This window comes from Corvus hawaiiensis, chromosome 2 (assembly GCF_020740725.1).
Source record: "Corvus hawaiiensis isolate bCorHaw1 chromosome 2, bCorHaw1.pri.cur, whole genome shotgun sequence".
Taxonomy (NCBI): Eukaryota; Metazoa; Chordata; class Aves; order Passeriformes; family Corvidae; genus Corvus; species Corvus hawaiiensis.
In genome coordinates, this window is record NC_063214.1 from 26,193,668 (window position 1) to 26,220,305 (window position 26,638).

The 26,638-nt window shown below is 46.6% G+C and overlaps 1 protein-coding gene across 4 annotated transcripts in view; it reads left to right on the forward strand.

The window, feature by feature from the left end:
* Positions 1-16,955, forward strand: part of IGSF11 (immunoglobulin superfamily member 11) — a 105,732-nt gene extending 88,777 nt beyond the window's left edge. For 3 of the 4 annotated variants that reach the window (XM_048294268.1, XM_048294270.1, XM_048294269.1), the window contains exons 2-7: positions 9,343-9,506; positions 10,692-10,899; positions 11,694-11,849; positions 12,846-12,968; positions 13,191-13,341; positions 14,110-16,955. In XM_048294268.1, the coding sequence (XP_048150225.1) occupies positions 9,343-9,506; positions 10,692-10,899; positions 11,694-11,849; positions 12,846-12,968; positions 13,191-13,341; positions 14,110-14,560 (1,253 nt within the window). In that variant the 3' untranslated portion in view covers positions 14,561-16,955. The remainder of the gene's footprint in view (positions 1-9,342; positions 9,507-10,691; positions 10,900-11,693; positions 11,850-12,845; positions 12,969-13,190; positions 13,342-14,109) is intronic. The other variant, XM_048294271.1, reaches the window with a different exon arrangement.
* Positions 16,956-26,638: the final 9,683 nt, after the last annotated feature.

The window sequence follows — 26,638 nt, forward strand, 5'->3', positions numbered from 1 at the left end:
ACACACCACCCTGTTTGTACCTTGGGTATCCTGCCTTGCTGTGGCCTTCAGCCATCTTCTGTAGACAGATTGCCTGCTCCTGATCTGCCCACCTGAGTCCCAGGGTATGAGTCATTGATGACTCTGATTCTAAGCAAACCCAGGGATGGACAAAATTGACACCAAATGGTCCCACAGAGTGGGCTGAATTAGCCGTACCCACCCCTCCACTCCCAGTTTAGGGGAGCAATGAGAGAACTCTTGAATTCCTTTCTTTTCCCCCTGAGTCCCCTCTGGCCTTGTTCATCTGCTACAGCAAAAAAACCCCAATGTCCAAAGTGCAGCTGCTTCTTAAGTCCTCTGCAAATGCTGTGAATTCAAGGACTGCCAGCTCAGCTCGCAGCAGTCTCTGTTTTCAGCCGCATGCATCGGAGGGAAGTGTTAAACTTCCCATAATGTACTTAATAGTGCAACACTATACCATGGAAAGGGGATTGCTGCATGCCCAGAGCACAGCCATTTATTAGTTTTATCCTAGCTAATGTCATTGTAGACGCTATTTTTGTTCCTATCAATGTTCCTTTGTATTTTTACAATCTTGCTATAATACGATGCAGTTTTCCTGCCTCTAACTTGCAGGCATATTGCATTCAGAGCCTCTATCTCTCAGCAGAGATAGATGCAAGGCATCCATCCCAGCTTGCTGGAGCTGAAAAGGCACCAGCTCTCCTGGCAGCTTCAGAAAGGCTTGATAGAAGCACATAAGAAGAGCCTGTACTGGGAGCACAGCAGGAGTCCAGAACAGGAAAGGACCATTTGGGTCATTGGCCCTCTGATGCTGCATCGGTAAACCAGATTTGGGTTCTAGTTCCCAACTTAGCACATGCCAGCAAGCTGCTCTAACACCATATTCTTCTCACAGTTCAAAATCCTCTTTTGCATTTCAAGTCTGTGACTAAACAGAAGCATTAAGATGTGCTGGAAAAGCACAGTTCAGGTGCTCAGGGAGATAAACATCATGTGAACTCTGCTACCTGGACAGCACAGCCCCTCTCGACTTCCCTAGCAGGTTTGAGTGCTTAGCAGATCAGCAAATCAAACTCTTGAGGTTTAAACCTGAGCACATGAGGATCTCACACTAATGGGGACCCTCTGAAGGCACCTGAAGCTGTCTGGCTTGCTCAGCAGGACCCAGGGAGTCTGTGCCAGAAAAAGGGAAGGAATCAAATTCCTCAGTGTGTCATGGGAGCCCCTTTCCTACCCCTGCAAGAGTTAATCCAGTTCCTCTGACAAGGACACGGAAGGCAACTGACACCATTCTGGTGGAAGTATGTGCAGCTGAAAGCTTTCCTGCCTTTTTTTTGGTCGTAAAGTCCAATTGTCATCCTGCCTCCGGCTGCAGGTTGCAGAGGTCAGCACAGGGAGATATGTTCTATGTCATCCCAATCTGTCACTTGTTTGAAATCCTCCTCCCAACTGGCCTGCAGAGAAAGACCTATTTTCAAAAGAGAAGATGGCAGGGGTGGTAGTGACTGCTGCTCACCAGGTCAGCAGTTGAGGCCAGAGCAGAGTGGGTCAGCAGAAATTTTCCCTGTTAGTTTTCTGTCTAGTTCAGGTGAGGTTATAAATGGTAAGGAAGAAGGGTCAGTGTGATCAGCGGAGTGTCACAGGTAGCCCTCATCAGCTAGTCTAGTTCTTGGCAAGAAATGCTGCAGGGCTCAAGATCAAGACCCTGGCACTGTGTTTTCTCCCTGGATTAGTGTCTGCTGGCCTGTGTATCCTACAGGTTGGGCAGCAATCCTGAGATTACTCTTACTAGAGTAAAATGGATCTTTTCACTTGGGAGGCTCCATTCTGGGGGGATGACGAGATACCACCAGCTGTGTCTGATGGTTTTTCCAGGGATAAAGCTGCCTATTGATGTGCATTTAGTGGGAATACTAACACTAGAAACACCTCAGATGAAACGTTAGCGTCAGTATAGTTTTAACACCTGTGTCACACAGATCTTGGTCTAAACCATGCTAGATGCGATTGTTTTCCTGCTGTATGTTCCAGTCTGTCCTGCAGAGCCAGCAAAGATAGGAAAGAAGGAGTCGGAAATTATTTTGCCTTACACGCTCTTCCATTGTCCCCCACAGGCTACTATCCCACTGCTAGACCTGTCAGGCACTTGTATAACATGTGACCTCAAATTGGGACACAAAAGCAATCCCCCTACGAATGTCTGGAGCAACCTTTGCCTTCTTGCTGTGGGCTGGCAGGAGGGCTGCTGTTTGTTGGAGCCCTTCCTCCCTCACTCCATTACTCCCACTATTATTGGTCCAAGGAGGTTTCTACCAAGCATCCTGCCCAGGGAAATTTGTGCTAGGGCACCTTGGACCCAGGATGCAGTCTACTACAACAGTGTGAATCCATCCAGATGCCTGCCCTGCAGAATGACTTTGGAGCCTGGAAGTTTTTTCCATGGTAGAATTTTCTTAGTGAACTGGAAATAATTCAGTCTAGCTGGGCATAGATTCAGATCTGTGCTCCATTGAAATGCTTGGTGGCGTTAGTTCCCCAAGCAGAGTGGAGTCTACTGCAAGCTGCCTCGAGACACTAGGCTGGTTAAATATTGTGTTTGGTTAGATAGATTCTGAACAAGCAAGTGTACCCCATCCAGAATGAAGCGGGATACACAGTCCCTGGTGAGAATGGGCAAGACCAGTATTCAAGCAGCTCATTGAGCAGCCAGTTTGGATGCTGTCATATCAAGCTGGATAACTTCAATGTTTTCTGTGTTTGCAACTGCAAGTGAGGCTCCTTCAGGGGCTTTTGAATGTTTGCTGCAGAGGCAGGACCTGCAGCAGATGTACTGACTGCATCTGTTCCACTTTCCTCCTGCTGTGAGTCGCTCCTTCCTGGGTTGTAGGTTTTGCTGCTGCTCAGTGTGTTGGGTTGGCGATGTACCTCAGCTCATTTGGGGTGGGACACATTTCTCTTCTTTAGCACAGGGGGTAACTTTGGTCCCAGACTCAGAGATGTGAGGCAGGCAAAAGGCACAGCAACTTGTATTCTCCTTTCATCTCAGGAAAAAGACTGTTCTGCAGTTTCTCCCTCCATTGCCTGCGGTTTCCAGATGGAACACTGTGTTTCTACCCTGTTGATGAAACTTCTGTGTGACCTCATCTTTGCCTCTCTAACAAGAGACCCAGAATGTCATACTGCCAAAGGTATCTTCCCCAGCATGTGGCAACAGGATTGCTAATTGTGCTGGGACAGGAGGGAGCCATTCAAGCCATTCCCTGGGTTTCAGATGCAAGCTGAATCAGCTTGAAGCTTTATTCTCATTTTCCCCACAGAGACACACATTCCTGCACATTTTCACTTGAGTCTGGAAATGCAGAATGCACAGTTTTCTTTCATGTCTTTCACACCTTCTTCCCTCCTTCCTCCTCTGGCCATTTGCTTCCCTGGCTTGCTAGCACTGTAGAGTGAACCTGTACCCTGGTCTCTACCTTTGGGTGTCAGGAGTTTGCTGCTAGCAAGTGCCAAAAGCTGCTGACTATGCTGGTGATCTCTGGCAGGGAGGTGCAGCAGTGAGCAGGAGTTGGGAACGTTTTTTTACCAACTCAGAATGAGTCAAAGTGCTAAGATCTGCCCGTGTCTTTCAGCTTCACTGTATCTGGTGTATTCTGAAGGTTCTGAGGCTTGCAGCCCCTCTAGGGCAGCTAGAAAATGTGGCAGCATCTGAGTCCTCCTTACACCCAGCAGGGAGGGTAATGCTTGTTGTGGGACTGTGTCCGACGTGCTTGTGTTGTGATGTATGTATGAACTATCTACATGGACTCCTTCATGGATACTGGGGAGGGAGCTGAGTGTGCCCCTTGGAAAAGCAGCAGTGAGCCATCAAAACCGAAATCAGTTCTGTTGCCAGAATAATTACTTGATCCTGAGAATATGAAGAAATTCTGAAAGAGACTCTGCAGCCAAAACATTCTTCTGCTGACTGGTTCGCTGATAGGGACAGAAAAATGGAGCATTCGTTCTAATTAGTGATGGGAGCTTGCTGCCTCAGGATCAAAGGAGAACGCTCTTTGCTGAATCAAGCTAAGATCAAAGTGTCCTATGTACAGGAAGGGCCCATTCCTCTTTCTGCTGACAGTGGTGTGCCCTGCTCATCCTCTGGGCATGCTGCTTACAGGGTTGCTTAATTACTAAGTAAGGAGGAGACTGCAGTCACAAGAGAGGGTGTAATGGCCATTGTAATCCAATTCTGAGAGATGATTTCATGGTGATCGATTCTTTGTCTCTCAGAAGTCATTAAAGTTCTGAATGCTTAGAAAATACATGGATTGTATAACTTTGCAAAAGGAGACTTTTTACAACATCCTTTGCTTGATTTTTCTGACCTCTTATGTGTAATTTGACTTAGTAGGCTGTATGTGTGTGCATATATCTATATTTGCATTTATATCTACTCAAGGGAATTCAAGTCCTCATTCCTTAGGCTGCATTGAAAAATCCTTATCCCAATAGATATGCTAAATTTGAAATCTCTTCTTCCCTCTCTCCCCTGCCTCCCTCCTCTTGCATTAATACAAACCCACATTTTTGCAATGCTTTATTTTGAAATGTTTAAACACGAATCATTTGGTTGAGTTTTCCTAGTAGGTGTTTCCCTGGGCATACAGGTTTATAAGTGTATGTGACTTCGTGTGCAGCCATCTGCATTTTGGGCCATGAGTACTGGTGTGGAAGAACACAGTCACAAAAATACTTGCATAGATATACAAGTGCATGTGTAAATGTGTTACATTTTCTAGTAGTCTTGAGATGCTGCAGTTTCTGAAGAGGGTTTCATCTTTGCTCTTTCATCTGTTCCCCTGGGAAAGGAGTCATGTTGTAGCACTGCCCCCCTGCCCCCAGTGCTGTGCTAACACACCACCCAACCTCCCTGTTTATGGTGCTGGAAGAAGATTTTGCCTTTGTTTCCTGTTGCCTTGTTTAAGCTTCCTTGTCAGAAGTGGCTGTGTGTGTTTTCCCCAGCTGTAGCCTTCCAGGTGCCACTCAGCTTAACAAAACAAGTCCTTAAATGCCACCTGTCTTGTACACCAAAAGAGAGAAGAAAGGGCCAAAGAGCAGCTGGCAGGCACTGGGATGTGGGAGGTAAGGGCAAGTCTGAGGAACTGGCTTGCCTGGTGGTTTAACAAGGACAGCATGGTGTATGTGGATGTACTCATCTTGCAGGCCAGGTTCAAAGCAGCTCCCCTGGGCAAGAGAAATGAATGGTGATCTCAGCTTCTCCTTTGTGCTCCCCTGATCCATGGCATTCAAATTAAAAGAGATGCTGTGGTGCCTTCAAAAGAAAAGGAGGTAATGGCTGTCGGGTGTTGCACCCTAAGAGTGGGATACTGGCAGGGAAAAGGGAATATATATTTTCTTTCATTTTTTAAATTGCTCATGAGTACATTTGGAAGTCCTCAAATGTATCAAAAATTATTTTTACAGTGACTAAATTATGCGTGTTCTATTTTAGTGTTTTTATTATTCTGCAGAATGTTTGCAATCAACTAATAATAAATATTAGGAGTAGCAAGAGGGTGATTAGACGTGAAAATCTCACCATCTTGACAACTGAGTGATTGATGTAACTAATCCTGCAAAGTAAACTGCAAAGTCTAACTTTTGCAGTAAATTGGAACACTCACACTTAAGCATTACTTTTTCTGGGTGACAAGAATTTGAATGTGTGGGTTTTTCATGAAGTGGAAAGTGGAAGTGATAAGGAATGGGGCTGAAGAACACATATTGCTGTTCCAAATTGGATGAGTAGTTTCTTTCCCTCTCATGGAAAGCATCTCATTAAATCTGTGCTGAACGTAATAGAAGGACTTTGTGCACCATGTTGGAGAGAGACATCAATCCAATAAATGTTCAAATCATTGACTCCCTGCAGACTGGTTAGCACATGGATGATGCTAGACTAGATGAGTAGTCATGGCAAGAGAGCCTTCAAATTTCAGCCTGCAGAAAAGACAATCCCTTGTCAGAGTCACATTCAGCAAGAGACATCTCCAAATTGACATGGGTCACTTCTGGGCTTTGGGCTACTGCCACTGCTTGGCCAGCCATAAGAAAATGAGGAGTCTAAATCCATTCCCAGCCTGTTGCCCACATACACAGCTGGAAGGCAGATGCCTCGTGATAAAGGTGATGCTTATTACTGGTTCTTCAAGTTATTTACTTCTGCTCGCTGCTGACAGACTTGCATAGGAGATTAATGGATTAAGCTTTCACCAGCTGTTTCTCATCCAGCCACCTAATTCTGAGATGTTAGCACTGGAGATTAACTGTTTCCCTAGGAATTTTCAAAATGTTCCATATTTTTAAATATGTCCCAAGACAAGAGGAAATTCAGACTCAGGGTGTTTTTTTTCCCATAACATAAGAAACTTGTGAACTTCACTTGAAGAGGTTAAAGAGAAATTTTGTCTGTTTCTGTTCTGAAGCATTTATGAGCCTTGCTGAACCACCTGAGGCTTTAGAAGTAGGAGATGTGGAGGAAGGAATGGAAGTTTAGAGGAGGTGGTTGAGCCTTTGCAAACTGATGGAGTACTGCAACTCTGGAGCAGTCAGTTCAAACCCTGGAACACATGGGAGGCTGTTCAGGTGCTAGAGACTTTGGATTTGTAGCATCTGAAGCTCAGCATTTCCAGGCTCTGAGTGCTGCATTTCTACATTAGGTTGTCTGGGAAGGATCTCAGCAGACAAGCATGTGGGAGACACCTTTTCCTCAGACATTAGCCGGTTCAATTTCTTGGTAGTTCAGATAGAAAACTATTCTCATGAAGCATTTCACCTTCAGCAAACCAGTGTCTCTTGGCAGAAAATAGAAACTTTGCAGGCAGCCCTTCCTGGATTCAGCAAGAGAAGAGGGCGGTCTGCAGACAGCACCTGGATGTTAGCAGTATTCTGCTGTTGCCTTGGAGCTTGAAAACTCCTTGCCTTCTTCTCCAGTACCCTCCCACATGCTTCGAACAAGAAAATGCTGAGCTGTCATACAGAGACATTGCTTTTTGTAGTCAAGATTTTGATTTTGTGGAGAGAAATAGTTTAAAGCATTTTAGTGCTGCTCAAAATGGTGGTGGAGACCCCTTGGTTAGTTGCATTTGACAAGATTTTGGTGATAGGAATGGAGATATTTCCCTGTGTGACTTGCAGTCTTAAAATGGCAGCCTTGAGCTGCTGTACTGGGAAGCTGGGGCTTAACAGGCTTTCATCAGTGTCCAGTCTGTGTGGAATGCAAAGAAGTGGATGGTGGAAAGTCTGGAAAATAAACGAGATTTGATGAGATCTCCCAATATCTTTCAACCCTTTAAATTAAAAATATCACTGAAGTACTTTGGGTCTTGCTGGACTTTATGAGACATAGAAGTGGGAGGAGAACTGTGTTTCTTGGTGAATACTGCAGTTTCTTTTTCTGTTTCCCTGATGTTGGGTATCATTAAGATTGATGGGTTTGAAAACATATCTCATTCTCTGAGACACAGCTTGGCTGTTCTTAATGGCTCTATGCCTGTTGCCAAAAGAACCCCGGTTGTTTTCAGAGGCTCTGAAACTAGAGTGCTCTCATTTAAAAGGGCCACATATCTCATTTGCCTGTAAAAAAAGACTGTGTGAGAGCAGACTGATCTCTGAGGAAAGAATATAATTCCTGTTAGCCTGACGTAGCTGGTAGGGTACAGTTGCGTAGGAATGGGATACTGTGTTGTGACCTGCAAGTGTATGGGTGTTGCGGTTTTTTGACATTGGCTAAGTGCCAGGCACCCACGAAAAAATTATTCACTTATTTTCCTCTGCTATAGCTCAGCAGGGGAGGGGGAATTAAAACAAAAACTTCATGAGTTGAGATAAGGATTAGAGGAAATTAATTTTAAGGGCAAAACAGGCTCAAAACTTAAACAGTATAAAGAAAATTTATTATTAGCAGAATCAAAATAAAAAGGGTAATGAGGACAAAAATAAACCTTACGAACACCTTTCCTTCCTAGTCCCTCCCTCTTTCCCATCAACCGCGCAAGGAGACAAAACACGGAGTTTTGGTCAGTCTTTCACTTCTTAAAAATCTTTCTTCAGTACGCTTAAGGAAAAGAGTTTCTTTCCTCTGCTGTGCCGTGGGATCGTTCCCACGGGAGATAGTTCTCTGTGAACTTTTCCAGCGTGGCTTTAACTTTCACAAACAGCAGCCTGCCCTACCTCCTGTAATGTGAGTCCCTCCCACGGGCCAAGCAGTCTTCCCACAACTGCCCAGCATGGGTCATTTTAGTTCATGGGGTTTAGTCTTTTAAGGATGAGCTGTTCTAGTTTGGAAGCAAGGGTTCTCTATCTCTGGAAGCAAGGGTGCTCTCCCTCTTTCGAGTTCCTCACTAGATTACAGCTTTTTAGCATCCACTCGCTCCAGCGTGAGCACCGTTCCTCATGGGCTGCCAGTGGATCTCTGCACCCCCCCGTGCACCTCATGAATTACAGGGAAGCAGTTTGTTGTATTATAGTCCTCACCATGGCTTGCTTGGAGCACTTCTTCCAGTGCTTAGAGCACTTTTTCCCTCTCCTTCTTTTCACTGACCTCGATGCTGCCATGTTGGTTTTCCTCACATGTCCTCACTTTTCCTTTTCCTCTGACTTGAGAGAAAGTTGTTGTCCGTAGGTATTATTGTTCTCAAGTTCTATTGATTGAAAAGTTCTTACAGAGCTTCACTGCACTGAGAAGGTTGATTTTGTCTGGGCTCCATATCAGGGAATTGTTCGCCATGTTTTCCTCGCTGGCCACATGGTCTCTGCTGGCACTGCATGGGCGGCCCCAGCCACATGGTCCCGGCCTCAGGAGGGCCCTGGCCACGCAGTCCCAGCCTTGGGAAGGCCCCGGCCACGCGGTCCCGGTCTTGGGAAGGCCCCGGCTGCACAGTCCCAGCCTCAGGAGGCCCCCGGCCACACAGTCCCGGCTTCGGGAAAGCCCCAGCTGCGCGGCGCCCAGTGGCCCTTGATGGGATGGGCCCCTGCAACCCCCGCCAGGATGGGTCCCAGCAGTCACCTCATCACCCCTCAGGAGAAGAAAAGAGAACTTCCCACCGTTTTTCCTTTCCTAAATATGTCATCACAGAGGCGTTACCAACTTCTCTAACTGGGCTAGTAACCTGCCCATCGTGCCCATCATTTTAGTGATTGGCTCTGGGCCGGACACAGTAGAAACTTCAAGCGGCTTTTTCCTGCCCACTAAAACTAGGCTGTGTTAAACCAACACAATGGGGTGACCTGCAGTACTTTCAACTGTGTGTCTTTCTCTTGAAGTGCTTGAACTCTGTGTCCTTCTCGTTCCAGGTCTGGTGTGTCCTCTGGAGGTGTCAGTCAGTTCAGGGAGTATCCAGGTTGCTCGAGGCCAGACAGCAGTGTTGCCCTGCACCTTCACCACTAACGCTGCTCTCACTAACCTTAATGTCATCTGGATGGTCATTCCTCTTTCAAACGCCAACCAGCCTCAACAGGTAGGTCTTTTCTTACTGGAGCATGTATTTCCTTGGGGCTTTCCTGTTCTCCACCCTTTTCTGGATGTAGGCCCTCTACAATGCTGAGTCTATGGTTGTCCCAGAATTTCATTGTCCCTTCACTGCTGAACATGTCCTCTGGATCTTATATGAATCTGTTTTATTCAATGTTTTGTTAGCAGATGCACATTGTGTCCTTGGCTGGATGTGAAGCAGGGGCAAGTGTATGTGATGCTGTAGTGCTGCCCTGGACCTCTAGTGGTTTGTGTGTTCAAAAGAGCACAGGAGATACAATCCAGGTTTTGGTGCAGTGGATATGGAATTTGGTGGGCCTGGGAGCAGCTGCAGCCTTAAGCCTGTGAAATCTATGTAAAATATCCTCTAACACATAACCTCTCATAGAATCATTGCCCCTTTTACTTCCCTTATTTTTTCCCTCTGTTGCTTTTGCAAGTCCCATTCTTAAAAATATTAGCAAATGAGAGTATATAATTGTGGGCACAAGAATCATAACCTGAGATATACTGGCCTGTTCTTTGCCCATGTACTCTGACAACAGAAGAATGCCATTTCTCTGAAATACATCTGTCTTGGGCCATGCTGCCCTCACCACATTTTGTATTCAGTGTGAGAACCTGCACTGAAGAATACTTGCTCCTTAGGGACCCAGTCTGAGTACAGTCTGACTGGCAGAGGCTGTGCAGGTTCGAAGGTTGCATTGCCTGTCCAATTCAGCTCACCCCAAATATCTTCAGCAAGCAGTGTCAAATCATGGCAGGATCTTGCTGATGGAGACTCAAAATGATACCGTCCACTGGGCAGATGCTTTTCATCAAAGTACTCACTGACCTGCAGAGAGCCTCTGCTTCTGTACACTGATCCTGTCCAGACGGGTAATGACTATTATATGAATAGGCTGGTGTTGCCAATCCAGCTGTGCCAGAAGATTTGGGTATCTTTCTGGTCTGCTACCTCTGTGAACATTTTCATTGACATAAAATGGGCTACAGAGTGTGTTCCTCTTTTGGAAAAAACACCTGTGCTAGGATGTATATCGAGGTTTGATTATTCAGAGATCCTTTAGTAACTGGTCCTTTCGGCTTTGTAAGCCCATGTTTTGCTTGCTGTTCTTCCTCCTTGCTCAGCTTCTGCAGAGTGTTGTTTGAGCCTTCCTTTCTTTTCCAGGTTATTCTCTACCAAGGGGGTCAGATCTTTGGTGGTGCACCCCAGTTCTATGGGCGAGTGGGGTTTGCTGTGACAATGCCAACCACCAGTGCCTCCATCTTCATCAACAACACTCAGCTATCGGATACTGGCACATACCAGTGTTTGGTCAACAATCTTCCCGACCGAGGCATCAGGAATATTGGAGTCATTGGACTTACTGTCTTGGGTGTGTTTATTGGTATTATGGGGGAGAGGGGGGAACAGGGACAAGAGGATCTCTGTGCATGATAGTGCATCATTAGCAATATAGTACTGTGTTTGCATTTGAGCCCACAGACATCCTGTGGTGAGGAATGGGCTGCCTTGTGAGTACTGTGGGAGTTTCTAGGGCACATAGACTTCATATGCAGGCAGCATATAATGAAGCTGTAAAATATGGTGGAGAGAAAGTTTTTGTGCTGGTACTGTGATGTGGAGTTGCAAAGAAGCAGGAATAAAGTACGAGGGCATCCTGGAGGGCTGAAGGGAGAGTAAGGGGTTTGGTGCATAGCAACAGAGGAGAGAATGACTTTACATTTTTGCTTCTTTTCCATGAAAGCAATTAGTTCTGGATGCTTCCATTGATGCTAAATACTCCAGAGTGCATGCCATTATAGGGATATGAAAGCAAAACCCAATCACAGTAAATTTTGTCTGCAGCTCTGTTAACTTTCACCATCCTTGATGTCTCAAACACAGAAATATTCACCTTTTTCTCAAGGGAGGGATTCAAGGAGAACTGGGTCCTGTGCAAATCAGGAGTAGTCTGTAACCTTGATGGGCTGGTGGGTCAGGAATCTTTGTGTGAATTGTCACCCCCCAAACCACAATGAGTTCTTGTCTGCTGCCTCAGTCTTGTCCCCTTGACAGCTCATGCCACTCTCCTTGCTTTTCCCAGCAGCCCATGTCTAGAGTGAGCCTACACTCCACTGTTTGGTCACATTTCCTGATTTGCTATCACCTTCCCCTCTTCTCTCGCAGTTCCTCCTTCTGTCCCGCTTTGCAGAATCCAGGGGTCCCTGGACGTGGGCAGCGATATCACACTGACCTGCAGCTCAGAAGAAGGCATACCCCGGCCAACATACCTCTGGGAGAAACTGGACAATGTCCCCAGGTTGCCCCCAACTGCCACACAAGGTGCTCATTTTGTTGATTATCCTCTTACTTCCCAAGTGGCAGCCTGAGCTTTCCCTTGTCTGAGCTGCCAGAGGTGGCATGGCTCATTGAGCGTCTGCCATCATTTGCATGGTCCCTTTACTGGAACGAAGATTCCTAAAGCCCATGGTGGACTGGATACCCTCCAGAGGCCACTTAAATTTTCATAGGTTTTTTTGGTACAGAAACATGTTCCCTATTGAAAAACAAGGATTGGGTTGAATGGAAGAGAGAGAAAGTGGTTGCTAGATCCTGGCATGTGGCTGGAAATTTCATCTGCCAACTCACCTGCATTTTACACCAAATGAAAGGCTTATAGAATGGAAACAGGGAAAAGAGAGGCAGAATCACATTAGGAAAATACTGCCAGCTTCTCACACTGATGCCACTGTTCTCCAATAAATTACTGCCAGAGCTGCTTTTCAGATGTGTGTAGAAGCCCAGCTCTGATCAAACTGGTGCTTCCCAGCCTCAAGCCCCACCCATAAGTTTTCTTAGCCTAGGTGTCCTGAGCAAATCCTCATAGCTGTACTTTTGCCCTTTATGTTGCTGTATTTTAAGAATATGCCAGCTTTCAGTTTCATATAATTCAGGAATGAGGAATATTGGCAGAGCAGAAGATGGAGAGCCAAGGGATATGAGAGTAGGGGTTCTGCAGTTAATTTAACAAGTAGATCTGGTATAGGTAATTTCGCATCTCTTTCTTCCCTGCTCTCACACAATACTGAGAGTCCTAAGCTTTCATCTGCAGAAATTCCTCTATAAGAAGAAAAAGAAACATCTAGTGTAAGCTCCTTAAGACCTAATCTTGTCTCTGTGTGTGTATGTGCATGCACAATGCTTCCATCTCAAGGTTATTTCCTAATTTATTTCTCTCTTAATAGTCTCACACCAAAGTTCTCTATTTGCTGGCTTTGCCTTTTCATGGTTTTCCTCAAGCGGGGGAGGGATTTAAATCCATCTTTTCTCTCTGACTAGACCAAGTCCAGGGCACTGTCACTCTCCGAAATATCAGCACTGTGTCCTCAGGTCTTTACCAATGTGTGGCTTCAAATGCCATTGGAACCAGCACTTGCCTTCTGGACCTGCAAGTCATTGCACGTAAGTATTTTGCCAGGGGAGGCTTGACCACCTGCTTCTGTCTTGTGACAGCAAATGTGGTTACACACCTTACTGTGAGCCATCACGTGCCTCTCTATCAGAAGATAATAGTGCCCTGGAATGGGAACATTGCCTTTCTCCCTGCCCAAGCTTCATGTGCTTATAGATGGCCACAGCCCATCCCTGATTTCTTCTCCATGCTCTGTTCAATCATCTCCACAGCTCACCCACGGAGTATCGGCCTGATTGCAGGAGCGGTGGCCACAGGTGCCGTTGTACTTGTTGTTTGTATTGTGTTGGTGGCTGTAGCACTGTTCTACTGGAAAAATAAACACAAAGAAGAAGAGGAGGAGGAAATTCCCAATGAGATAAGGTAAGGGTCAGCGAAAGCTGATAGTGGGGGACCTCCGAGCAAAAGCTGTGGCTGACAGGAGTGGAATTGGAAACCTTATTTTTGTTAATCCTGGGTGTGTTCCCTGGGGTCAGGGGAAGATGTCCATATATGTCCAGAAAATTGAGAAAATGAAGAATGGTAACAACAGATTTTGTTTTCAGTATTGCCTTTAAAGAGAGATTTTTCATTTGGCTTCATAGAATCACAGAACAGCTTGGGTTGGAAGGGCCTTAAAAGATCATCTAATTCCAACCCCTCTGCCAGCAAGAGGGATGGGACTTCGTGTTGTTATCTCTGTAGAAGAGTGATGTGGTGGGAATTCTGACCCATAATGCCAGACAGTGATAGCTGAAAAGCTCTGGAGATACAGCTGTGATATTCTCTGTTGTTACAGTCACAGGGTTTCCCTCTGGCAGCCTTCTGCAGGTCCCTTGAGGATCAGCTGCACTGATTGTACAGTCATACTGACTGCCTGTGAAGTACCAGTGGCTGTGACTGTGACTTTCTGGGTAGACACATGAGCATGGGTCATTTGCCTCAGTGGTAGGCACATGGAGCACACAGGTGGGTGCTGCAAAGATGGATGAGCAAACAGGCCAGGGAGCAATGCTGATTCACCTTCTCCTTGAATCTCCTTGTCCTTCTCCTTGAATCAATGGTGTTGACCCCAGCATGGTGGTTGGGGGTGAGGGTGTTGGACAAGTGGGCCAGCATCCTCCATATGCCCTCACACCTTCTCCTTCCCAGGGAGGATGACCTGCCACCCAAATGCTCCTCTGCCGCAAAGACGTTCCACGCTGATGCATCCTCATCAGAGAACGACACCCTCACCTCCTCCAACACCTACAACAGCCGCTACTGGAACGACCCCAAAGCCAACCACGCCACAGACTCCTTCACCCGCTTCAGCAACAGCAACGATGCTCACCAGCCCCCCTTCTCCCGCTCAGGGAGCACGAGTGCCCGCCCCGTCTATGCCAACGGCGGCCACCCATCCCCGGCTCCCCCTAAGACACTGGTGGTGACGGCCAGCACGGCGCCGTCGCCTCAGGAGGTGATCCGGAGCAATGGTTCCGTCAGCAGGAAGCCACGGCTGCCGCACACCCGTTCCTATGCAGTCAGCCAGGCCACGCTGGAGCGGATCGGGGCTGTCCCCGTCATGGTGCCCGCCCAGAGCCGGGCTGGCTCCCTGGTGTAGGACCGTGTCGGCGGCTGAGAGCTGAGCAAGGGGCCTCTTATCCCTGGTGGGGTGAAGAGACCCACCCTACTCCTTCCTGAAAGGCAGCGAGGTGGCGGGGTGTCACACACTTACGTCTCCTCCTGCCCTTCCCTCTCGAGGCTGCTGCCAGCTAGTGGGACAGCCCTGTCTGAGCCGCTTTTCCCCCAGCTGCTGGAGCTCCTCGCGCCGATGGACGCCACAGATGTGCCAAGGCCAGACCAGCAGGGAGGTTGGGACATGCTCCTGGGCTGCTGGGCCCCAGCTGGGACATGCACTCGGGCCTGACCCTGGGGGGAAATTTTGCTTTTATTTCCTGTTGGTTTTGTTGGGGACTGATTCCATCCATTTGGGTCTTTCAGGGAGGTTCGGGAGATATATATATATATATTATTTTTTTTCCATTGTTGTTGCTGTTTTGTTTCCAAGAGGACGACGGCCTGTGTTGGGGCAGGGAAGGCTGAGCAGCCCCAGCTTCCCATGGCCTTGGTTCCACTGCTGGATTAGGGAGTACTGTGCACTGGGGCCAGGTGTGAGGAGGCATGGGACAGGCTGGAGGGGCAAGATGAAGGCAGGCACAGCCACCAGCCCAGCCAAGGGGATGGCTGGGTGAGGGTGCAGACTGGGGAGCATTTGTGTTTATTTTTTGCAGTTCTTCCTCCCACCTCAGCACACAGAGACACACACAGGCACTCACACACAGACACATGCAGGTCCTCAGACTGGGTGTTTCTCCTGCACTAGGTTGGAGTGCTACCAGAGCCCTATTTATAGCTGTGGAGGATGCAGCCGTCTGAGCATCTTTCCCTCAGACACTTGGTGCAGGGTGAGGCTGCATTGCTGCTCCTGCTGCTGCTACTTCTGCTGCTGCTCTAGGGCTTACAACTCTTTTTTTTCTTTTCTTGGGGTGTTGCCGGGGTTATTCAGGAGGCAGAGAGGAGCTGGACGGTGTAGGAGAGCACCAGGCAGGTTCATGAGGCATCTGTTGCCCCTGGGCTGCTCTGGTTTAGGGCAAGTGACTTCAAACCCCAAAATTTTGATGTTTGCATGGTGGGTTTTATTCATCAGGATTTGCAGGGCTTGGCAGCATGGCAGGGAACACATTGTGCTTGGAGCCTTCACAGAGAGGCATCAGAGTTTTCATTCCCACTCTCCCACATGCACAGACATGTTGGCAGGATTTGTTTCCTGCTTTAGGAAGCCAACACACTCTCTCTCTGCCTCCCCCACTTCCCTCAGTGTCCCAGGACTGGGTACTGGTGGCATCTGCCAGTGGCCCTGCCATCTCCTTGCAGCCTGGCAGGTGGTTGTGGCTGGCACCTCTACTTTTTTCTAATGCAACTAAGTAGCCTTAATCAAAACCAAGAGTTGAAACCTCTGAAGGAACCTGATGCCATTTGGAGGGCTGGACAGAGGGCTGGACAGAGGGCTGGGATTTCCCCTCCTAGAGAGCACTGGTTCAAAGAGGCCACACCTGGATAGGTGTCTTGGCCCTCCTGCATAACACTAACCCTTGCACGGGCAAAGGCAGTGATCACCTCAAAAAGCACCAGAGCCCTCCCAGGTCTGCTCTTAGAAAAGCAGCGTGGGGAGTCACAGGTGACTTCCCATAGTTCTCACATTGGAAAAACGGTCTGTTTAAGCCAACAGACTTGGCCTCATCCCCACTTTCCTTGTTCTGGCACGGCTTTACTTTCCCTAGCAGTGCACAAACCTTGGGCAGGGCCTTCTACCTGAGCAGTACAAATGCAAACACAGACTCTGAGGAAGAGGAGGGAGAGGTGAGGGCTGGGTTCCCACATAGACACACTGGCTTTTTGGGAGACTGGGAGCTCCCAAGCAGCACTAGGTTTGAAGCTTGGCTGAGATTTTGTGCCTTCTTTTCTTAAAATAAAAACAAAACAAACCAAAAAAAAAAAAAAAAAAAAAGAAAAAGGAAAGAAAAAGGAGATAAAAAATCCAACTTCCCTTCCTTCCCCTTCTACACAACTGCATCCAGAATACGTGCAAACCCCCCTGGTGGTGCAGGCAGGAGGTTGCTCTGTGTGTGCTCACATTTCACTGGAGCAGTCCTCTTTCCTGCCTGTCTGCTCACTTTGCTGCCGAGTGGTAGGATTGATGGGGGAAGAAGAGTGGCTTTAGAAACCCTGATGTGGGAAGAAAAAAAAAAAACAATCAAAGAAAAGCCCAGACACATTCTCTCTGCTTTTGTAACAACCCCTGTGTGACATTTACAGGAACACTGCCCTCAGCAGGTGCCCTCCTCTACTGGGAAAGCTCTTCTGGTTCCTACCCTCCATAAGACTGTTTGCTCCTCTTTCTTTGTTCTTTCTAATTGTAAAAAATTCAATAAAATTTTATTCATATAAAAAAAGGACTTCTGCCTGCCTGCTGCTGCTTTTTTCTTCCTCCTACCTAATTCTGTAACTACAATGACTTTGGCCATTAATACTTATCCTTGATGTGACTGGCAGTGAGCAGCGACCACGCAACCAAGAGCTGAATGTTATTAGGTGAGCCTGTTTGGTAGTGAGCTCTGGTACTAGAGCCTTGTTTTTCTCATTCATAATAGTCTGACATATTGCCCATGAACGTACAATTTCCCAGGCTTGCAAGGTCACTACTTCTCTAGATAAAGGTGAGTTTTATTTTCTGTCTTTTGGCAGGGGAGACCCTATGCTGCTTTGAGTGATGTGGGAAAATGTTTTTTATAATTGCCTAATTTTGCTCATCTCATGCATTTGTTTTCCAATCAAAAACATGGCATGTTTATCCCAGATTCAAAGTCTAAGGCAGTCACCGACTTTTTTTGGCATTTGAATAAGTTTGATGGGGGAAACTGTCAGGAATTGAACAGAAGTGCTGATCCCCATCGACAGAGCATGTGAGGTTTCAGTGTCTGAGCACTCACACAGGGCATAAGGGGACTGGAAAGCATACACTTCTTAGTCTGTATCAACAGCTGCTACCAGAAGGTTATTATTAGTTAGGGCAACCTGATGTTTTGCCAAGGATTTTGCATTTTTCTCTCCATGTTTCATTTTCCCTGCTTCTTCTCTAAAATCCCCCACATATTCTGAGAGTGATTATTAAACCCAGAAACCTACAGATCCAACAGCAGTGGTAATTCAGCCCTGCTGCACATGCATCACAATCTCATTCCTGGGTATTTTTCAAAACCTACTTCCAAATACTCTTGTAAATGTGTTTTCAGCTATAGACCTTACTGTAAATAAGACAGCTGCATTGCCATTTTCAGGAAGTTGTCATAGGAGTCTTAATGTTTCCATTTATCATCTTTTGATTGTGCAATCTTGATGTGACATTAATAGCATCTTTACATTTTATTCCCATGATAGCCCTGTCAGTATTCTGCTATACTATCCATCCCTTGCCACTGTTTTTCTCCTTACATCATCCTTCTGCACGTCTTGTTGATCCACAGCAGAATTTCCTAGCATGCAGGATAGTTTACTAGGTTTGTGCAGCACCTGAAATGCTGGAGTTTTAACCTGTAAATTGTACCTGGTAAGGCATTGCTGCAACACAAATATCTAAAAAAATAATACAAGTTAGATAACTTGGTAGTGCTCCAGATTTTTAATTTATCACTAAAAATCAAACAGAAGTTCATGCCATTGCAGCAGCAAGGGAAAGTCACGATTGAAGTGACTGAGTTTGCTGATGGCATTCAGCCCCAGATGTGCCATAGGGATTGTCCACCACATGCCATGGATTTTACTTTAAATGTTGGTACCTATGGCTGTGTCACCTTCCACCAAAGAATATTGGAGGGGAACTTGTTCTAAAACAAGGATTAACTGTACATTTGAGTGCTGAGTCAGAAATAACCACGAGAGGATGCTTCACACATCAGAAGTGGCCATCTTTTTAGAGGTTGGTGTAGATGAGAGCTCAGTTAAAAATATTTTGAAAAACTGGTCTGTAGACTGCCAGAAGTTTTTTTTGACTTATGCAGCTTTTGGACTCATATCTGCTGATTCATCTGAACTAAAAAAAAAAATTAAAATTACTCAGATGCATTCACTTCAACACAAGCCGGAACAGAGATGAGCTTCCAGCGGAAACCAGTCTAACAGATGGTATCCTGCCTGCTTTCTCCATGAGGATGGGGGATGCTCAGGAGATCAGTCTTCCTTACATCATGGTTTAGGCCCTTGTACTAGTTTGAAAGCAAACCAGTGAAGACTCGAAGTCAGAACTACAATTTGATAGGAAAATTAAAAATAAATGCAGTAGTACAGAAACACTGACAGAGTCAGGATACAACCTGACACCCTGTCGGGCAGGGTGGTGGTAGCAGTCTGATTAGATGGTGGCTGCAGTCCTCCTGAAGTGAGAGATGTGGTCCTGTTGAAGCAGTGATCCTGTAGAAGGGTCTGGTCTTCCTCTGAAGGTCCAGTGGTGGCTGTGTAGCTCCTGTCCTCCTTACCAGTTGGTAAGGGCTGACTGTGGTGTTCCAAACCTCAGATTATATCCAGGTAGAAATGCTTGGTTCCTCCCCCTGGGCGGAGCATCTCACAATGGGATGATGCAATTCTGTGAGTCACGCAGTGATGCTGGATGGCCCATTAACAGAAGATATCCCTCCGGAGAGGGTTATCAGGGATGTGTCATGGAAGAGATAAGGAGCACTGCCCCACCTGGTTTTAACAGAGGGTGATAGAATACATACTTCTGGTTGTATCTTACATTGTAACCTAAGACAGGCCTCATGAAGAGGACATAAAATCAGGGTTGCCTCAGATGACACCCAGGAGGTAACTGGGTGATCGATAGTACTGGGCAGAGGAAATCAAACAATTATTTTTTATATTGGAGGAATGTTCATGGGAATCATGTTTCATCAAGTAAGCTTTTGCAGGTTACTGGGTTTTTCTTGAAGGCAACATTTTGCATCCCAGCCTCATTTCCTTCAGGCATGCAAGTGCCTTTCTCTATCTGCACTCTAACCCAGATCTTCCCAGCCATGGCACCATGGTTTGTGAGCAGGTGGATGAGTCTGTGCATGTGTCTGCCAGCACCAGATGAACCCAAAATGGTTCAGCAGATCCTTTTATGATGGTCTTGAACATTTCTAGCACAGGAAAAACTGAGGAAATACATGCCTTTCAGAAGTTCACTTCTGAGCAAATCCAACACGTGCTCACGTTAACTCCTGGCCTCTGTTTAACAGAAGCCTGGAGCAGAGCTATTTCAGGTATCTTGATGACTTGAGTCGCCCTTCCTTCTGTGCTTTTTCCAAGTGCTGCTGGCCATCCTGCCTGCAGCTTGTTTTCCTGATGCCAGCAAAGCAGTATTCCCCCACTGCACCCTTGTTACATGTCTGCTCTTGCCATGAGAAAGGCAAAATGTGCTGGTGAGGATCAGGAATATGGGTGTTGAGAAAGGGAGTGCAATGTCACTGAGCTCTCTGAGGTATGCATCTTCTTGGCTGGGGAGTAGGTGGACATCAGGGACAAAGCAAGCCTTAAAGCAGGAGAGTGAAAGGTTGTGGCTCTTTTTGTCACACTGCTTTCTTCCACGTCTGCCTCTGTGGATTGTATGTGCCTGGAGGATGTTACTGAGAATTACCTGGTCTGTGACCTCCTAAGCAAGGGAGGGCACATGCAAGGCAATTCCTGAGCCTTGGCACTAGCTCAGAGCTCTTGCTGGCTGGTGGACAGCACAGAAAAAAGATTTTCTTAGGTCACCTACACAGCCATGGAGGGGGAGTGGGACATAATATGTGGCAAGAGCTTTTGGCATGTGAAGGCTGTTTTTTAGGGAGGAGAAACTTGATAGTCTTGGGACATTCCGACTCTAGGGCTCTGGCATATTTTCTTTGATGTGTTTCCATGGACAATGACAGCTAAAAAAGCACTTTTCCTTTCCCTGTGGTAGAGAGCACTGCTGATGTGCAGGAATGGGGCAGTGCACATGGCTAAGGAGGCTAAGGATCAGACTCTTTCCTAAGCCTTCTAATGCCATTTTCTGCTTGTTGTTTGTTCCTGATTTCCTCCTTCCTCCCATTTCCTCTGTAACATGTTTGAATGAGAAAGTGGGTTGGCAGGAAGTTTAATCTATCCATGTAAAAACAAGCAAAAAACCCCCAACGCCACAGAACAAATAGCAGTAGAGAAGAGAGATTAAGACACAGCTTGCATGGCTGGCTGGCAAGGGATTCTTTAGCACTGGATGTAGCCTGGGTCAGGTCCTGGATTTGGACTTATTGAATCACACTAGGGAAGGGATGATGACTTAACTTCCAGTTGATATGCTTTAATGGGAAAACTGATGGGGTGCATGCTCCAAGAGAAACCTTGGCTAAGGGACCTGATACAGTAAAGCCCAGAGGTTCTGTAGTTTCTTGCTTGTATCTAAACTCACTGTGTTTGGTACAGTCTGCCTTCCTGGATACTATCAATATCTGCAGAATTTCTTTCAGGTAGCTTTTTCTTGAATGCTCACAAGACCCTTTGGCAAGCAATCACCAGGTTGTTGTCCATGTGGACATTTCAGACAGGGAAAAGGTGTGTGATTTGGGTTGCAGCAGCACTCTTTAGGTTGTGGCAGTTTCTAAGGTTACACAATAGCCTAGAGACTTTTTTTTAGTGCTTGGCATCACTGGTACAGCCTTTCAATTTGGGATCCTCTCCCCCTTCTTAGACTGAGTCTTGTGGCAAAGGCACATTTAGCCCTGTGCTCCACACGAAGGACCAAAGGCAGCAGGGGCTAGAATTAGCGCCATAGAAAAGCCAGTGTGACTTTAGACTCTCGAAATTAAGATTATTAGGGATATGAATTATTTCAGAAATACACCATGGACAGAAAGTGCTTCTTTCTTTTGGCTGTGGTTTACTGCTGGGATTAATATGTACAAAATCAAAGATTAACTTTTGGTGACACAAACAACAGAAACAGGGGATCAAGCACACAGATCTCCCACCAGCTCCCTCCAGGGTGCACTTCCTCAATGGCTGCAGACTGCAGTCTGTTCCTGCTGGCTGCGAGCACGATCTCCATAGTTTTGTTTGCTCATCTTCCTTGTGTGTGAACGCGTCCTCCACATGCTCATCCATGCTCAGGGACACCGAAAGAGGCTGAAAAGCACGACAGTAAAGGGTGTGAACGCCCCATGCTTTTGCTCAGCCCAGTCACCCAGAGCTCACATCCCGTTTGTTTTCCGGGATACCCTGTTGCATATCTCCCAAATCGCGTGGCTTTCGCCGCTCCTCCCGTCATTCCACCAGTTGCACACTGGCCAGGGAAAGTTGGTTACTTCTGGGAAAGCAGGCGGGGAGCTTTGGGGCTGTTGTCCGCAGAGCGGCTGCACATTGTCATTCCTCGCTGCCGCCAGATTTGGGTCACAAAGATCGCCTTTTTTGGTGGCTCTACGGTGACATCCTCCGGAGGGATGAAGAACTACAGTGACTCCCGTTCACCTGCTCAGTTTGCCTGCGGGGCTGCATCTCCTTACGAGCTCCGAAGGTGGCTTTTCCCCCTTGTGATCCTGCAAAGAATGAAGTGCTCTGCCCCTTGAATATGAGCACCTCTTCCTTCCTTCTCCTGCGATTGTCACTTAGGATCTGCTCTCATTAGTGTGGTATCTGCTATGCTGTGGTGAAGAGGCTTGAGTACTTTGTGTCCCAGGAGCAAATGCTCTTCACCACAGCCTGCTTTTAGCTTCCCAGCTCCCGCTCTTGCTATGATGGTCTGTGGTTCAAAGGCAAAGGGAATGGGCTGGTACATGGGCAATGCTAGGGAACAAATGGGACATAAATAATGTAAAGAGGTGCTTCCCCCGTATTTAACTGTATCCACCAGTGCAACTGGCTTCTTACGGTCTCACAACTGACTTAAATTTGTCCTGCTGCCCTGCTGAGGCTGAGAGGAGCTGCCTGGCTGAGTTTTTTAGGTCCTCCACACTGGAGGAATGCTTCAGAGCTTAGGAGAGCACCCAGTGGAAGAAACACTGCAAACTAACTCTTATGTGCCTGCCAGCCAGCTCTGGGGATTCAAGGATTTACCGACCTTGTGAAACCAGCAACCATATCCATGCTCATTAATGGGCCCAGATTAGTTGCAACATCAAGGACATACAGAGTTCGGGGTCAGATATGTGAACAAAGTACTTGCTCATGCAAATCTGGTGAGGCTTTGGTTCAGAAGGCAAGGTGATTACATGCAAACCTCCCAAGTTTGATTTTCTTTTCAGCTATATGTTGATGGAAAGAAGGAAACATGACCCTAATAGATTTTGGATGTGACTAAGACTCCAAAGGTTTTCACTTTACAAAGAGCCACCTCCAGCCCCAGGCAGTGGACTCCTGGGATATTAGAAATCAGAACTTGGTTCCAGATCTGTGTTTACTAAAGATGGTGTATGAAATGGTCCAAACCACAGTTGAAAGTTCATCTACTCAACAAATATTGTTTTCCTTGAAACACAGCTCATAATCAGGATTTCCATGTCATGCCCTCATTTCTATTCTTGTCAGTCAAATCAAGAACATTCAGCCCATGGGGATCTTCTGGTAGCCTTTCAGCCGAGTTTTATTATAAACATTGTGCCCCCATCTGTCCCCAGCACACGCCAGACCCACAGGATGTCTAACCTTTCCTTCAAGTGACATGAAGTTCCTTGTCCACTGGCAGGGAGGGAGCTGCAGCTCCTGATGGCTCTGTCATATTTCTAAACACGGAGTTCAAGGTCTGCATTAAAATCGATCAAATCAGTCTCTGCCAGTTTTAAGCTGTTTTTGTTGACCACAAAGGATTCTTGGACTGTAGATTCATGTTTCCTTCTCTTTTCCAAAGGTTTTTGGAAGTTATCGGTGACTGTCTGTCTTGTAGATGTAACGGCCATGCATCTTTGCCTCGTATTTCAGTTCTCCTAAGCTGAAGTCTCAGCATTAGACTTGTGTTATTCAGAGCAAATCATTGCTTGTTAGAGTGAAGCACAGAGGAAAGGGAATAGCCCTCACAAAAATGCAACTGCTACACAAGGTATTAGTGGGAGAGAACAGTTGCTAAGTTGTTTAAAACATGGTCACTATGATTCTTCCCAACCTATTAATTTCTTTCATGTCCTTTTCATTGTTCATTTAAAGCTTCTGGTGGTGTTTCTGCTGCTAAACTGTACTTACTAAGCAAGAAGAGTATTCCTTTCATACTAACAGGTTACCTTCAACACTCACTACTGTCAGTGCTACTGAAGTCAATGCTATTCCACTGGGAATCGCTCCACTCCTACATTTCCTCCTGTCTTCATCAACAAGAAGATCAGGGACAAAATGAAATTGTTGCATGACTTAGAGAAGTAAAGAGAAACCTCTGTTACCTTGTCCCCACCTGAGAGTGGCGCACAATGGAATGGAGCTGTTAAACTGATTGAGTTAACTTGGGGCAAAGCCTGGTGTGTGTGTGAGTGTGCGTTTGGGGCTGAGAGCAGGGTAGGTCACGTTAGGGGAAGTGAATGAAGGCAGCATTAAGTTAACTTGCAGCAAAGGTATTCACCCACAGTAGCACCACAGTTTATGGAATAGTGGTTTGCAGGCCAGATGGTATTGAAGCCATAAAACACCTTCATATAGTTAAGCCAAGTTATATTCACCAGCCAGTCAAATCTCAGCCACTAGGGAGTTAAATTCAAGGTCCCTTTTGAGCTTAAATATAACTGTTCTTTAAATAATTCTTTACTTTGTAGGTGTGTGATTTATATCCTTTAAGGGAAGGAAATTACTCAAGCGGATAGAAAAAATAGTACACTAAATGAAGACAAATACATTGGATGCCCGTGATCCAGCACACGTGCTGCTGGGGTTCTAGTCACATCTGGGTTTCACTCTCAGCTTGCCTTTGACTTGCTGCATTACCTGAGGTAAGTAGGAATGCAGACACCCACCCTGGGGGGCACAGCTGGGTGCCTGGAGTGCATGTCAGAGACAGACCTGGTGGTTAATCCGAACGTAGGAGCCTGAGAGTGAAAATATTAGCTCTAGTCTAGGAGACTTTTGTTCCCCACCTGGAAAATGGATATAATCATAAAGAGTGGGCTTGAGAACGACTTCTAAAAAAACCCCATATAATCTACACACACATGCACGTGTGCATGTGCACACACAACCCTCCCCAAGGTCTGACCTAAGAGGTTCAACTATATTTAATCCCCTGCTGAAAGATGGTTAGCTTGCTCTTAAAGATCTCTGCTCAGACAGTCCACAGTCTTACTAGGCACAAGGATAAAAGGGAATGCTTCCAACATTGGTTTTGACTGACTGCCTCATAAGAGTTTTATATTTGAATGATAATCTACATATTTCCTCATATTGCCAGCTCCGAGTTAACTTTGCCAGATGCTGCAGAGAGGGTATGTTAGAAATACACAGAAGTCTGTACTCCTCATTAATTTGTGCTCAGAGACTAGGATTTTCCTTAATCCTAACCTATATTTTCAAGGAACTGCCTAGTTCATTCACCTCCTCTGTTGGCATTGCAGGTCTCCAAAGTAGGAGACTGGCCACATTCAAGTTTGCTCTTAGGAGATGCAGGAAGGGATTAAATTCAGTTGTAGTAATTTTTGCAAATCTGGTGGCTTCATCCAGTGGACAGGAAAGCCATGGGGGGCTGGTTTTCTTTAGGACCAGGTCCCAGGGGGTGCTCCCTAAACCCAGGAGAGCTGTGTATTATCTCCACAGGCAGGACTGTGGTTAGAGTACAGCTGGCCAGTGGTCTTATCACTCCCAGGTATGGCTGGAAGCTCTGGGCTCCCAGTTGACCCCAGAGCCCTCCTCAAGCCTGAATGGAAAGACAAACCTGCTTTGCTAATTGGAGAAAAAGAGGGAGCTATGAGTTTCATGTTTCATGGGTGCTCCTTGTAGAAAATAGAGAGCCTTGATTGCCACATTGCTTGACCTTGAAAGAGTGACCATCCAGTGGTTTTGGGGACCAGAAGGTGGGTTTTTAGACTTGCCTTGCTGATAGAAGGAGCACTGCTGCTCTTTGGAGCGGCACAAAACCCAGTCTTCTTTGTGAACTGGTGTCAGGACTTTATCAGTGCTGCACTGGTGGTTCAGCTTTCTTTCAGGATACCAGGTAGAAGCATCAGCTCTGTTGCCTGGGCTACTGCAGCACTAAGAGCTTCCCAGCATGTTGGCTACTTGCAGTCATGGAGTGTGCTCAGGGCGAGCTGGTGAAAACAGCTGCTGAGAGCCTTCACAGTGAATACTGTTCCCTTGCACAGTGACAGCCACAGCACAGACAGGGGCAGCTGTGTCTTTCTCAGTGCTGTCCCTCCTCATATGCTGCATTCCCAAGACAGCTGGCTTTTCAAGCCAAGTCCCAAAGGCACAGTGTCCTACTCCCTCAGCCTCCTGCTCCCAGACCTAGGCCTTTCTGGTTTTCTCCATCTCTTCCCCTCTTCCATCCCTTTATCCTCTCTCAGTGTTTACCTCACAGAGGATTTTTGTTCCCCACCTCAGTTTTGCCTCTGCTGGTGCTGACCAGTGTGTTCCCTCTCTGTGAAGTCTGTTCCTTCTCTTCTGATCCTTCCTTCTCTTCCCTATCCCCTACCATCTTTAGTCCTGTCCTCTCTAGTCCATGTGGCTGAAGCCTCTTGTTCAGTTTCCTTTTCCTCACTCTGGCATTCAAATCTGTGGCCTTTACCTCACCTATCCTCCCTCTGTTCACCCATCTTCTGTCTCCTACCAATTACCTCCATCTCTCTCAATTTTCCCAGTTGTGTGGTGAGGTCCAATTAGCTGCAGTGGGAGTCCCTGAAGGAACTCAGGTTATGGCTGGCAAGTTGTAAAGATGGCGAGCTCAGTGATTTCACCAGCACCCAACTACTTTGTTTTACCATCTCTTCAGAGGACAACTTAGTCTTGTCCATACCTCTGTAATCCAAGGGTGATGGCAGCACGCCTCAACATGGTGCCTGTGTAATAGGCTTATCTCTTGGGCTTTGCCCTGCCTCCAAGGTGCAGAGCTTCTGTGTGAATCACAGCATCACAGAATGATTTGCATTGAAAGGAACCTTAAAGATCATCTTGTTCCAAC